We start from the raw sequence: 13,625 nt of genomic DNA on the forward strand, positions 1-13,625 counted from the left end.
TCACAGTCCATCGCGACAACTTATTTTATAATATATATACATATTTTATAATATAATTTTGTTCAATTTGTATGCTTCTGTAATTTATCTGTAATCCGTAACTATATTTAGTCTGATTAATTGTTAAATTTGTACACTAATAAATAAATAAATTTTTGTACAAATGAGTTGTGATAGGCAGATGTCGCCATTGTATTTCATTTAACACATACGGCTAAAGGCCAAGCAGCAACATGCATTTTTGAAAAAGTAGGTTTATTAAAGGCGGCGTTGCCGGACTAAAGATAAAAAATTAACAATTATCGATCTCCTAAATTGAACTAGACTTCTAGGTACATTTATTTGATTCAAAACGTTGTTGCATTTACAATCAAAATTATTTATCTGGCTTATCTTTTGCAACGGGATGATAGCTGAAATCTACCTCTGTAAAGACAGCTAGAGCACGCATATTAAAAACAGCAAAATTTAACGTTCTGCATACAGAAGTTGAGCGCATCTGTTTTATCGATTAGGAAACAAATTTTTGGCCGTCCCCTTACTTTATACTAAGGGTCTGGCAACATTACGAAATGAAACGGCAAACATTTTTCCCTGACTTTGCCCTGCAGTTTATTAAAAATAGCCGCGAAGGATTAAAAAAGAATAACAGAACTTTTGATGATAACTTGAGGTTTTGGCTAAGTGAATTATTTTGAGTCTTTTGATTCTGACATTATTTTATGTTTTTATAGTTGCTCGCTATTGTTTTATTTGACTTTAGTATAGTTTTGTAAAATTGAAAGAAATGGCACACCAAGCTAACGTCGCTACGCAAAGCCAAGGACAAGCATCCAGCATTTGGGGCCCAACTCAAAGTCAACCCATCGAAAATATAATATGGGGTCGTCTATATGGAAAAAATATTAAAATGAATTCTATAGGTAATATATTTACATAAGAATATCACATAAGTACAAGCTTAATTTCCATTCATAGATCTCAATTCCGACGAATTTACTGCTGGTCGTGGTGAAGGAAATAGTTTGATGCTAACTCTGAATTATTTGCCGGAGAATATATTGTACCGTATTTCAAAAGTCCATTTTACATTAAAACGAGCAAATTGCGATATATCTAATCCAGTGTATATATTTGTAAGTTATTACGTACATTTATATTTCCTGGTTCGAAAGCCTGTTTTAGTTAAAATTAGAAGGCCGCTCTATCTCACATCTTGATACATGGCAGTAAATAAACAACTAAGTTATTTCATTTTTCAAACAATTGCTGATGAGAGTAGTTTTCGACCAGGCCCTCTAGATATGCGTATTAAAATGCAACTCGATTTAACAACATATATTTAAGCAGGATAACTCTCGTAATGGTACGTATGTAAATGGCGAACAAATTGGCACAAATAATTCCAGAATTTTACAAAACAATGATGTGATATCGCTATCTCATCCTACTTGCAAAGGTGGATTTATCATTAAATTTAATATTTTCGATGTTAGTTCTTCGCTCATCTATTTTTTTCTGTAGCCTTTGTATTTAAAGATCTCTGCCCTAATGAAGCATTGGGCCTGCCAAAAGAAATAACAACTACGTATTATATAAGTCGAAAATTGGGTTCCGGGGCATGTGGATTAGTGCGTTTAGTTTATGATATTCGTACATGCAACCAATTTGCAATGAAAATTGTCAAAAAGAATTTGCTTAGCGATTGTACCTCTATAAATAAACCCAATAATTCAAATGATCCTCAAAAAGTTCTTAACGAGGCGAACATCATGATGAGTCTATCACATGTAAGTATTTTAACAATCCTCACTATTAGCTACAAGAAGCAACCTAATTGGTAACCTCACCCGAGGTGGCGGTTCATATAATCATTCCTGCGCTATATGTATATTATATTATTGACCAAAAGCTACAGACATCTAAATCCTATACTTTTAACTCATATTTCTCTGGCATCTGTTAAAGTAAAACTTTTTTTCATATATTTTGTCATAGCCCTGCGTTATTAAAATGCATGATATCATTGATAAACCAGATTCTGTTTACATGGTGTTGGAGCTTATGAAAGGTGGAGATTTACTGCATCGTATTGTTACCAATAAACATCTTACTGAGGAGATATCCAAATTATTTTTCTTCCAAATGTGCCATGCTGTGAAATATTTGCATGATAAAGGTAAGTTAATTAATAAGTGAAAAGGTCTATAAAGCTTTTTGTATTGACATTCCATACAAACTTCGAATTATAAGGGCTTTATAAACCTATTTTATTTCTTATGAATAAGTGGGCAAGGTATGCTATAATTTACGAACAACCTAACGAAAACGTTTGCGTAGCTGTACTAAATTCTGTAGCCTACAAGGTTCAATGTAGCCATAATTAATTGTTCCGAGATGGTAGGGCTAGTACCTTAATGGTGCTTGTTACCGGAACGCTCCGGATCTATATCCGGCATGGGAAAATCAACATTGCCAACGGTCACATAACCTTCAACCACAACATGGTTCGACCTCAGGTGTCTTGTCTCCCTACTTTCTGCGAAGTGTGGGGCTTCAAATATGTAATACATGTCAGGATCCGATCGGGATGTGCTAACTAAATTTAACTATTTACAATTCCTGACTAGCACTGTAAAAAAAATTTACCAAATTGTTGTGCTAGGAAAATATTTAAATAAATAAATAACAAGCTAAATAAAACCGTTTAAAAATAAGTTTGTTTGTATGGACAACAAAATAAGTTCGGCTTTCACACGTAAATAATCGCTTTTATACACGTATAGAACACGATCGTCAACAGCGAAAGGCAGATAAGTAGCAAATTTGACTTGGTACATGTGAGTATACAACGAACCGATTTGTCGCCGAATTGTTTAAAAATACAATACCACCAAAACATACTCATTCTTCTATCAGTACTGCACCTTTTCCAACTGCATTTCGGAAAAGAAATATATTTGAGAAAAAATTAATTGTATTTCAGAAAAGTTGAAATCAATATCAGAAAAGTATAAGTTTATTTCAGAAAACCACAAATATCTTTTATATACTCCAATTGTGTTTGAGAAACCGTCAGCCCTATTTCGGAAAAACTCAAAAGTGTTTTGGAAAAAGTCAACTGTATTCAAGAAAACCTCAAATGTAATTCACAAAACTACAAATTTATTTCAGAAGATGTACAAAGTATTCCAATATTAATCAAATGTATTTCAGAAAAACTCAAATGTTAAATAAAGTAGACTAGATTTTAACCTCGCCACTTTGTTTGATAACATAAAATTTTGCTGCTCATCTCAGTTTAAGCGGCTGAAGTGGCAGGGTTAAACCCTAGTCAACTTTAGCTGGAGTTTAATCTTGCACTGAAAAACCGAGCATGACGTTCAAAAATGTTTACTTTATTTTCTTGCTTCGTCCATCACATTTGGTGGATGGTAGTGATGTCGGCTTTTGCTTTGACGAGGATATCAACCAACCGGGAATCAGCACCAATCCCATTAATGGAATGCACATTCCAGGTGCATGTCCACAAATCATTGTCCTAACGTTTGAAGGGGTCATCTTCAGTTAATGATTGTCTTCTTATCCGGGGCTTTATTTTTTCCTTCTCATTGCAGTACGGTTTGACGTGGCGGGTCCCAAACCCAGCGCGGGTTGTGCGCGTTGTAGCATATAATGACTAGATCTAACAAAAAGTTGCCTAACGTCGTTTCCTTCATTAAAAGTCTTTAAAACCATACTGCAGTCTTCTCTTATTTCAATGAGCCCTGATGCATTTCCATCGATAGCACAATTGATGTGCTTATATCAACGATAACTTAATGGAGGCCCGAGTTCAAGACCAATAGCGTCTCAATTCTTAATAAAAATTATTCCCTTTTTCACAGCACGACTTACATACATATGTATAGTCACAAATTAATTTTTCCTTGAATTTGTTGAAATTCGAATTTTCTACACAAAGGTTTCCTCCTGATAATACTATTTTGTTTTCTGAAAAGTATTTCAGATTTTCCGAAATATATTTGAACTTTTTTGAAATACATTTGTTCTTCAAAAGATATTTGATGTTTTCTGAAAAATGTTTGCAAAATCTGAAATTTCGTTGACTATTTCTGATTTAAAAAATAAATAAATAAATGTAAGGCGCGATAACCTCCGAAGAGATCTAAGGCCGAGCTTCTCTTCCAATTTGCGTCGTGCTCCTCTTGATTTTCCCTACAAATTGGCCGGACGGGACCTACATGTTTTATGCCGACTCCGAACGGCATCTGCAAGGCAGATGAGTTTTCACTGAGAGCTTTTCATGGAAGAAATACACTCGGAGCGCTTGCCAACACTGCCGAGGGGCGACCCCGCTTAGAAAAATTTTCTTCTAATTGAAAAACCTTATTTCTAAAATTTTGATGTTGCTTTGCCCGGGGTGTGAACCCAGGGCATACGGTGTGATAGGCGGAGCACGCTACCATCACACCACGGTGGCCGCCACTGAATTCTGAATTACATTTGACTTTATCTGAAATAAAATTGTGATTTTCTGAAACATAATTGGAATATCTGAAATACAGTTGGCTCTTTCTGAAAAACATTTTCACTATTCTGATAATCATTAGGGCTCTTCTGAAATACAATTGATTTTCGCGTGGGTGTATTGACATTAAATTTTCTACTCAAATGGTTTTTATACTCATTAATTACTATTATCTTTGATTGGATAACGGTTGGTTGTACAGGTATAAAGGAATCGAGATAGATATTCATCAGTATCAAAAAAAAATTTGATTGAGCCACTTTTCCGTCCGTCCGTTTGTCCGTTAACACGATAACTTGAGTAAATATTGAGATATCTTCACCAAATTTGGTACACGAGCTTATCTGGACCCAGAATAGATTGGTAGTGGAAATGAAAATCTGATGATAACCACGCCCACTTTTATATATATAACATTTTGAAAAACACAAAAAACCTGATTATTTAGTAAATAATACACCTCGAATGTTGAAATTTGACATGTGCACTGATATAGAGACTCTTGATAAAAATTAAAAAACATTTTTTAATGGGCGTGGCACCGCCCACTTGTGATAAAAGCAATTTTACAAATATTATTAATCATAAATCAAATATCATTAAAACTATCGTAACAAAATTCGGCAGAGGTTTCCCTTACTATAAAGAATGCTTTGAAGAAAAATTAACGAAATCGGTTAAGGACCACGCCCACTTTTATATAAAAGATTTTTAAAAGGGTCGCGGACGAATAAAATAAGCTATCTTTGCAAAAAAGAGCTTTATGTCAATGGCATTTCATTTTCTAAATGGATTCATAACAGTAAATAGGAAAAACTTCAAATTTAAAAAAATGGGCTTTGTACCGCCCCTTTTATGACTAAGCAATTTTCTATGTTTCGGGGGCCATAACTCGAAGAAAAATTAACATATCGTAATGAAATTGTGTACACATATATACAGCAGAAAATATTTCTAGTAAAAATGGACGGGATTGGTTAGAGATCACGGTAACTTAGATATAAAACAAGTTTAAAAGGGTCGTAGACTAGAATAATAAGCTATAACTTACCTAAAAATAGTTTTGAATCAATGATATTTCACTTATCAAGTTTTCTTGTAAGAGGAAATGGGGAGACATTTTTTTTAAACGGGCGCTGCCACTTGTTATGTAGAAAAGTAATTTATCTGAAATGAAATGTACAATTGAAGCTCACGCTGAGTATATAATGTTCGGTTACACCCGAACTTAGACACCTTTACTTGTTTTAAAATCCTATAGTGTTTTCTGAAAAACAATTGAGACTTTCCGAAATACATTTGAGCTTTTCTGAAAGATATTTCGATTTTTGTGAAAAACTTTTTCAATCTTTTGAAGTAAGTCTTGCGCTTCCCAAAGCAGTCGGTTCTATGTACCGGAGCGACTCGGGATTTTTCCCGACCAAGGACTGTCATTTCAGTGTGACCCCATCTAATTTGTTTCGTCCCTCCCACAAATTGTCATCCTCCCAGCAGCTCCTTGCAGCATGACTGCTCCATATTCTCTTACTCCGGGAAGGCATCGAATCCAATCCGGGTCCGTCTCCTGACCCCGGTCCTGAGAAATGGTTTTGCTGCATCTGCCGGAAAAGAATCTTTTTAGGACGGTCATACTCTGTTCAGTGTGTCTCGTGCAAGGGATGGTTGCATCGGACAGGTTGTTCTGGGCTTGATCCCAAAACCCGACGTCCACGTAACTTTTATAAATCTTTTGTGGCTCCTTGCTGTTCACGCCCAAGGGCGTCCCGTAGTCTACGCCTTAGCACATCCGCCCAATGCAGCTCCTGCCTTGGGTGGTGCCACTTTCCCAGATGTTCTGATCTCCGCGACGGCAACCCCCCCGACGGGTTTCATCGCGCCATGTTGCCAGGTCGCAAACCCAAATCATCCGGGTACCCCAATGCTTGCCCAAGGACGCCCAGTCCCAGGCCACAACAGCAATTGCGTCCTGGCCTTCCACAACCCAGGCGTAGTCACCCGTCACTTACCCCCAGAGTGGCGACGTCTCCCCTTATGCACTTCAGAATCCTGCAGTTAAACTGTAATGGACTAACTGGGAAGATTACGGAGATAGTCGATTTCATGAAGCGGCACAACATCCGCATTGCTGCGATTCAAGAGACTAAACTCACAGCAAGATCTGCATTGCAGACCTGCTCTGGGTATAACGTCCACAGGAAAGACCGCGAGAGCGGAAATGGAGGCGGTCTCGCGTTTATCATACACCACTCTGTGCAATATTATATGTTTGATCCTGGCATCGACCGCAGGGACAATGTCTTAGAACGTCAACGTCTGTCCGGTCAGGCGATGCAAACCTAGAAATCATCAACATCTACATCCCTCCTGCCACCTGTTGCCCCAGTGGATACCGCCCTAATATTAGGGCCTTACTCACTGGCAACAATCGCATTATCTTAGGTGATTTCAATGCCCATCATGATCTATGGCATTCAAACTTGCGGGCGGACAGTAGGGGTGAGATGTTGGCGGATCAAATAGAAGAAACGACGTTCTGCACAATAAACGGAGACGCCCACACACGTATTGTAGGAAGCTGTCACAGCTCGCCAGATATCTCAATCGGGAGCGCAGAACTCGTAAACTGCGTCAACTGGCAGCCGATGGTAACATTGGCATCCGACCACCTACCCATACTTATTTCGCTTGAGCGTACCGCCGACTTCATCGTCACTGAAAAACGCACTTTCATAAACTTCAAAAAAGGAAAGTGGGAAGAATATAAATCCTTTACAGACAGCCGCTTTGCTGCCCTCCTTATCCCGACTGATGCCCGCCAAGGGGAGCGTGCCTTCCGTAAGGTCATTAAATCCGCCTCGGCACATTTCATTCCCGCCGGGAGAATTCCCGAAATCCGCCCACTTCCCGGCGGAGGCCGCAAACTTAGCGAGAGAACGTGACCTTATAAGACAGCTTGATCCAGGCGACCCCCAAATAAGGGATATAAACCAACGCATCAGATTGCTTGTGGATGAACACAAGCGGGCGAAATGGGAGGAGCACCTAAGAGGTTGTAACCTCTCTACCGGTGTAGGTAAACTTCGGTCCACAGTAAAGTCCCTATCGAATCCGACTAAGCACAAAGACAAAGTTTCCATCGCCTTTGGCGATAAGGTGCTGTCGGATGCGAAAAAATGCGCGAGCGCTTTCTGCCGACAATATATAATGCATCCTACGGTCGACAAAGATAGACGGAGAGCCAATAGACACGCACATAAACACAAACTCAGCGCGTCACCAATTACCATCACCGCTAGAGAGGTTGAGGACGCCATTGGTCGCGCTAAACCATCCAAAGCAGTGGGCCCAGACGGCATAGCCATGCCGATGCTTAAAAGCCTAGGGAAAGAGGGTTTCAAATATTTAGCGCATGTCTTCAATCTGTCTCTTTCCACCTTTGTCATACCTGAGAAATGGAAAATGGCCAAGGTGGTCCCGCTACTAAAGCCTGGGAAACCAGCTAACATAGGTGAGTCGTATCGTCCGATATCTCTCCTATCGCCAGTGGCAAAGACGCTTGAAGCCATTTTGCTCCCTTATTTCCAAGCAAATTTGCAGCTAGCCCCTCTTCAGCATGGCTTCAGAAAACTCCATAGCACTACTACCGCGCTAAATGCCATTAGCACCCAGATAAATTGCGGTTTAAATCAATACCCCCACCATAGAACAGTACTCGTAGCGCTAGACCTATCAAAAGCTTTTGATACGGTCAACCATGGCTCGTTACTGCAGGACCAGGAAGGGTCTACCCTCCCCCCATGTCTTAAAAGGTGGACCGCAAATTATCTGGGTGGTCGGCAGGCATCGGTGCAATTTAGAAACGAAGCATCAAAACCAAGGAGAATTAAACAAGGTGTGCCACAGTGTGGTGTCCTATCCCCACTTTTGTTTAATTTCTACATATCTAAGCTACCTTCACCACCGGAAGGAGTCACAATCGATTCCTACGCCGATGACTGCACAATAATGGCCACAGGCCCAGGCCCACAGATCGATGAGCTATGCAATAAAATAAACGGCTACCTCCCTGATCTATCCAGTTTTTTCGCCTCGCGAAACCTGGCATTATCACCGACTAAATCTTCCGCGACCTTATTTACAACATGGACGTCCCAAATGTCGACCATTTTGAACATCCACGTCGATGGCTCTACGCTACCGACTGTCCTACACCCCAAAATCTTGGGTGTGACGTTTGATCAGGATCTACATTTTGGTGAGCACGCAGCCGCAATTGTTCCGAGAATTCAGAGCCGTAACAAAATCCTCAAATCCCTTGCTGGCAGTACCTGGGGAAAAGATAAAGAAACGCTCATGACTACATACAAAGCAATTAGCCAGCCGATTACGTGCTACGCGTCACCCATATGGTCGCCAAGCCTAAAAATTACCCACTGGAAGAAGCTACAGGCCTGCCAAAATACTGCTCTCAGAATTGCCACGGGCTGTCTTCTTATGTCCCCAGAACACCATCTACATAATGAGGCGAGATTACTCCCCATCAGGGAAAGAAACGAGATGCTGACCAAACAGTTCCTGTTGAATACCCAGAAACCTGGGCATCCCAACAGACATCTGATTGACGAGCCAGCACCACCTAGGGGCTTAAGGAGTCATCTCCGTAAGCATTTTGAGGAAATACGGCATCTGAGAACACAGCCGTATGAAGCGAAAAAACACAAGCAGGTCCTTGGTGAACTCCACAAACAGGCGTCGGACCTTTATGCCGGGAATTGCCCGGTGAACCCAGTACTCAAAGTAAAGTATCCAAAACTTGCGGAAGAGGAACGCATACTCCCCAGGGAAACGCGTGTCACTCTGGCTCAACTTCGTTCTGGATACTGTAACAGGTTAAACTCTTACCTATCCAGAATCAACCCCGACATACAAAATGTATGCCCCGCCTGCAATGTGTCCCCACATGACACCAACCATCTCTTTAATTGTAATGTGGAACCAACGCCTCTAACACCCCTTTCCCTATGGTCCACCCCTGTTGAAACAGCAAGTTTCCTTGGACTCCCGTTAGAGGATATTGATGACAGTTTGTGATCGGTCGCGTCTGTTAGGTGGGGCGAAGCACTGCTACAACAACAACAACATGGCGCTACGCTACCGACTGTCCTACACCCCAAAATCTTGGGTGTGACGTTTGATCAGGGTCTACATTTTGGTGAGCACGCAGCCACAATGGTTCCGAGAATTCAGAGCCGTAACAAAATCCTCAAATCCCTCGCTGGCAGTACTTGGGGGAAAAGATAAAGAAACGCTCATGACTACATACAAAGCAATTAGCCAGCCGATTACGTGCTACGCGTCACCCATATGGTCGCCAAGCCTAAAAATCACCCACTGGAAGAAACTACAGGCCTTCCAAAATACTGCTCTCAGAATCGCCACGGGCTGTCTTATGTCCCCAGAACACCATCTGCATAATGAGGCGAGAATACTCCCCATCAGGGAGAGAAATGAGATGCTGACCAAACAGTTCCTGTTGAATACCCAGAAACCTGGGCATCCCAACAGACATCTGATTGATGAACCAGCACCGCCTAGGGGCTTAAGGAGTCATCTCTGTAAGCATTTTGAGGAAGTACGTCACCTGAGAACCCAGCCGTATGAAGTGAAAAAACTGGGATTCAAGGGGTTGTGTAGCGCAATATATAGCTTCTCCAACCCAATTGTCAACCTCACCTACGAGCGGCGAATCCCGTTTCACTAACAGACCAGGCTCTGGCGACCCCAAGCTCCTCATGGAACTTGGGGGTGGGGAGGGAGGGATGGCCTGAAGGTTCAGTGTGGCCATATAAATCGTTCCCGAGATGGTCGGGCCAGCACCTTAATGGTGCTGTGTTACCGGAGCGTATCGGATCTGTATCCGACAAAGGACCATCACATCGATAACACTCCCAAAGCCTTCGGGGAGTAACCTAATCGCTACAACAACAACAACAACAAGTGAAAAAACACAAGCAGGTCCTTGGAGAACTCCATAAACAGGCGTCGGACCTTTATGCCGGGAATTGCCCGGTGAATCCAGTGCTTAACGAATATTATCCAAAACTTGCGGAAGAGGAACGCATACTCCCCAGGGAAACGCGTGTCACTCTTGCTCAACTTCGTTCTGGATACTGTAACAGGTTAAACTCTTACCTATCCAGAATCAACCCCGACATACAAAATGTATGCCCCGATTGCAACGTGTCCCCACATGACACCAACCATCTCTTCAATTGTAAAGTGGAACCAATGCCTCTGACACCCCTTTCCTTATGGTCCACCCCTGTTGAAAGGGCAAGTTTCCTTGGACTCCCGTTAGAGGATATTGATGACAATTTGTGATCCGTCGCGGCTATTAGGTGGGGCGAGCATTGCTACAACAACAACAACAACGTCTTGCCATTTTCTGAATTACAGTTAACTTTTTCTGAAATGAATTTGAGATTTTCTGAAGAAAAATTGGAATATCCGAAACCAGGTTGGCTTTTTATTTAATATATTTGCTTTTGTGATATTAATTTGAGTTTTTCTGAAATACAATTGATGTTTTCTGAAATACAATCGTGTATGGATATCTACAGGGCTGAAGTCGAATCTCAAAAAACAAAAAAAAAAAAAGAAAGTATCATCACATGAAGAGTTATGAAACTTAGAATACATGAAAATTTAAAAAATTTTTATCTATGATGGTGCAATAATGGCATATACATATTCTTTCTACAGGTATAAGCCATCGTGATTTAAAACCGGATAATGTACTACTCGAATCATCTAACGAAGAAACTTTACTGAAAGTTTCCGATTTTGGCTTAAGCAAATTCGTACAAAACGATTCTGTAATGAAAACGTTGTGTGGCACTCCACTGTACGTAGCGCCGGAAGTTCTACAAACAGGTGGACGTGGAGCATACACAAAGAAAGTTGATATTTGGAGTTTGGGCGTTGTGCTTTTTACTTGGTAATTTGGATAATTTATGTTTATAGAGGCATGTGCTAAAATTCAATATCGACTGAAAGTGCGTGTTGATCCTATTTACCTATTTACATTTGACGAATATAGCGCGCTCATTCGAGTGAAAGTGAAGTGCAGCACATGCCTGATAGTCTGCATACTTTTAAATATAAATTTTATGATTTCTTATTTGGCAAAAAGTTTAAGTGGCACGTTGCCTTTCTCGGACGATTTTGGCACACCGGCTAGTGAGCAAATAAAGCGTGGCAAATTTCGTTTTCAACATCCTTCTTGGAAAAAGGTTTCGCAACGTGCAACTACATTAATTAAAGAAATGTTAGTTGTAGATCCGAAAAGTCGTCCGACAATTGATAACATTTTGAAAAGCAGCTGGTTAAGGGACAAGGAAATGTTGCGTAAAGCTAAAGCTTTAATGAAATTGAATATATTGGATATTGAGGAGGAAGATGAAAACTTTTTGCAGCCACCAAAAAAGCGGGCGCGGCGATAAGCTCTTCAAACATTTATAGTAATAAATGCATTGTATTTTAACTGTGTTGAATGTTATATGTTTGTTTTATAGCATATATTATATAGCATTATTTGTTTTTTTTTTTTATGTACATACGTGCGTATACATCTATTTTTTAACTCATTTATGTATGTAATGTTTTATGGTATTTTTGGGGGAGTATTTGCTGTAGGTATGCAGCCAATTATGATTATATTTTTTAAGAGATTTTTTGAGAAAAATTACTTGCATTAGTATTACTTCGAGTTTACTTATGGGAATAAATATATTTACATGATTATACGAAAATTGCTTAAGTTAAGGTTCTTGTGAAGAAAAAAAAAACACGTTATGCCTCAAATTATACTTCTCAGCCTTTATATAATATCTTATAAGCTGCCATATTTTAAGTGTTTTGTGTAAAATCCAGATTTGATATGACCTGCTTTGCATTTCTAGTTGTAAACAAAACTCAATCAACTTTATAAACCATCTTGCGCTGCTATGTCGATTGCCTGCTGAGTGGCAGGCAACCTTATCTCAACTGCCATTTCAAAAATTACCTACATATATCAGAAAACTTAAAAAAAAACGCCATATTTAAGACTTTATTTAAAAAACCGCCCATTCAAAATTCGGTTGAAGAACGTTCTATTTCAGAACTTTTTCCACCGACTTTTTCTTTACCGAAATAAACATGCCTTGCTACAATGTTTTAAGCATGTGTGCAAAAGTCAAGCCGAAATGTCGCGCAGAACAAAAAGTGGAAATCGAGTACGCTGTTTACGCAGTAAATTCAATTTCGGTTGATCTCATAAAAGTTGTATTTTAATGATACATTTTTGACAGAAAACTGCTGCAAGGCGTTTTTATTAAGTTGGGGTGTATCTGAGCATAAATTTAATACATTTGATGTCTGTGAGAAAAATTCTGAGATAGGTCGTTCTCCAACAGAATTCTGAGGAGCGCTTGAAAAAAAAAATTATAATTCTAGTAACGTATAGAGCGTTTTTGAAAAATATTCTGAGATAGCGCGCTATCGAACTGGCAGCATAGATAGGGTGATATGCAACTCAGCGGTCGATGTTAAGTTGGGCGAAAACATTTACATGACTTACGCATTACTCAATGTCACTTCAGCTCTTTATTCAATTTTAAAGCCTACGCAATTTTAGTAGAATAGGAATCAACTTTAAAACGTCTCTGATTCGCGTAGATCCTTGTTATACTTTTAGTGCGCTTTTCTCCATATGACAAAATCAAAAAAAAACCTTATTAAAAATTAATTAAAGAGTGCACTTTCAAAGCATAGCAAAATAAATTTGCGGATTTTATGCAAAATTTTGTAACATTGAGTTTAAGTTAAAAAAATTTCAAAGTTAAACAAATTTATGGTTAAATCTCGCCAAACTCAGTACAAGATGTTTTGTCCGACAATGTATACAATGTTAAAAAACTGTTATTTGTAAGAAATTATACATATGAATAAATAAGATATGTATGTATTTATATCTATACATATATGATAATGATTAAATAAAAAAATTCAATAATTAAAAATAAACGATCAATAATCTGATAATTTGTACATA

The 13,625-nt window shown here is 39.3% G+C and overlaps 1 protein-coding gene across 1 annotated transcript; it reads left to right on the forward strand.

The window, feature by feature from the left end:
* The first annotated feature begins 574 nt into the window (after positions 1 to 574).
* Positions 575 to 13,625, forward strand: lok (ovarian-specific serine/threonine-protein kinase loki). The gene is made up of 8 exons (XM_067769522.1): positions 575 to 673; positions 735 to 923; positions 979 to 1,136; positions 1,351 to 1,459; positions 1,525 to 1,790; positions 1,999 to 2,179; positions 11,294 to 11,528; positions 11,724 to 13,625. The coding sequence occupies exons 2-8, from the start codon at positions 788 to 790 to the stop codon at positions 12,031 to 12,033; spliced, it is 1,395 nt and encodes a 464-aa protein (XP_067625623.1). The 5' UTR covers positions 575 to 673; positions 735 to 787; the 3' UTR covers positions 12,034 to 13,625.

The sequence above is a fragment of the Eurosta solidaginis genome, chromosome 2, assembly GCF_040869045.1.
Source record: "Eurosta solidaginis isolate ZX-2024a chromosome 2, ASM4086904v1, whole genome shotgun sequence".
In the NCBI taxonomy this organism is placed as follows: Eukaryota; Metazoa; Arthropoda; class Insecta; order Diptera; family Tephritidae; genus Eurosta; species Eurosta solidaginis.

Coding starts and splice junctions, on each gene's coding strand:
- lok (XM_067769522.1), top strand. CDS start 788: ATGGCACACCAAGCTAACGTCGCTACGCAAAGCCAAGGACAAGCATCC. Junction 1,460..1,524: donor ATCTCATCCTACTTGCAAAG/GTGGATTTATCA, acceptor TTTTTTCTGTAG/CCTTTGTATTTAAAGATCTC. Junction 2,180..11,293: donor GAAATATTTGCATGATAAAG/GTAAGTTAATTA, acceptor TTCTTTCTACAG/GTATAAGCCATCGTGATTTA.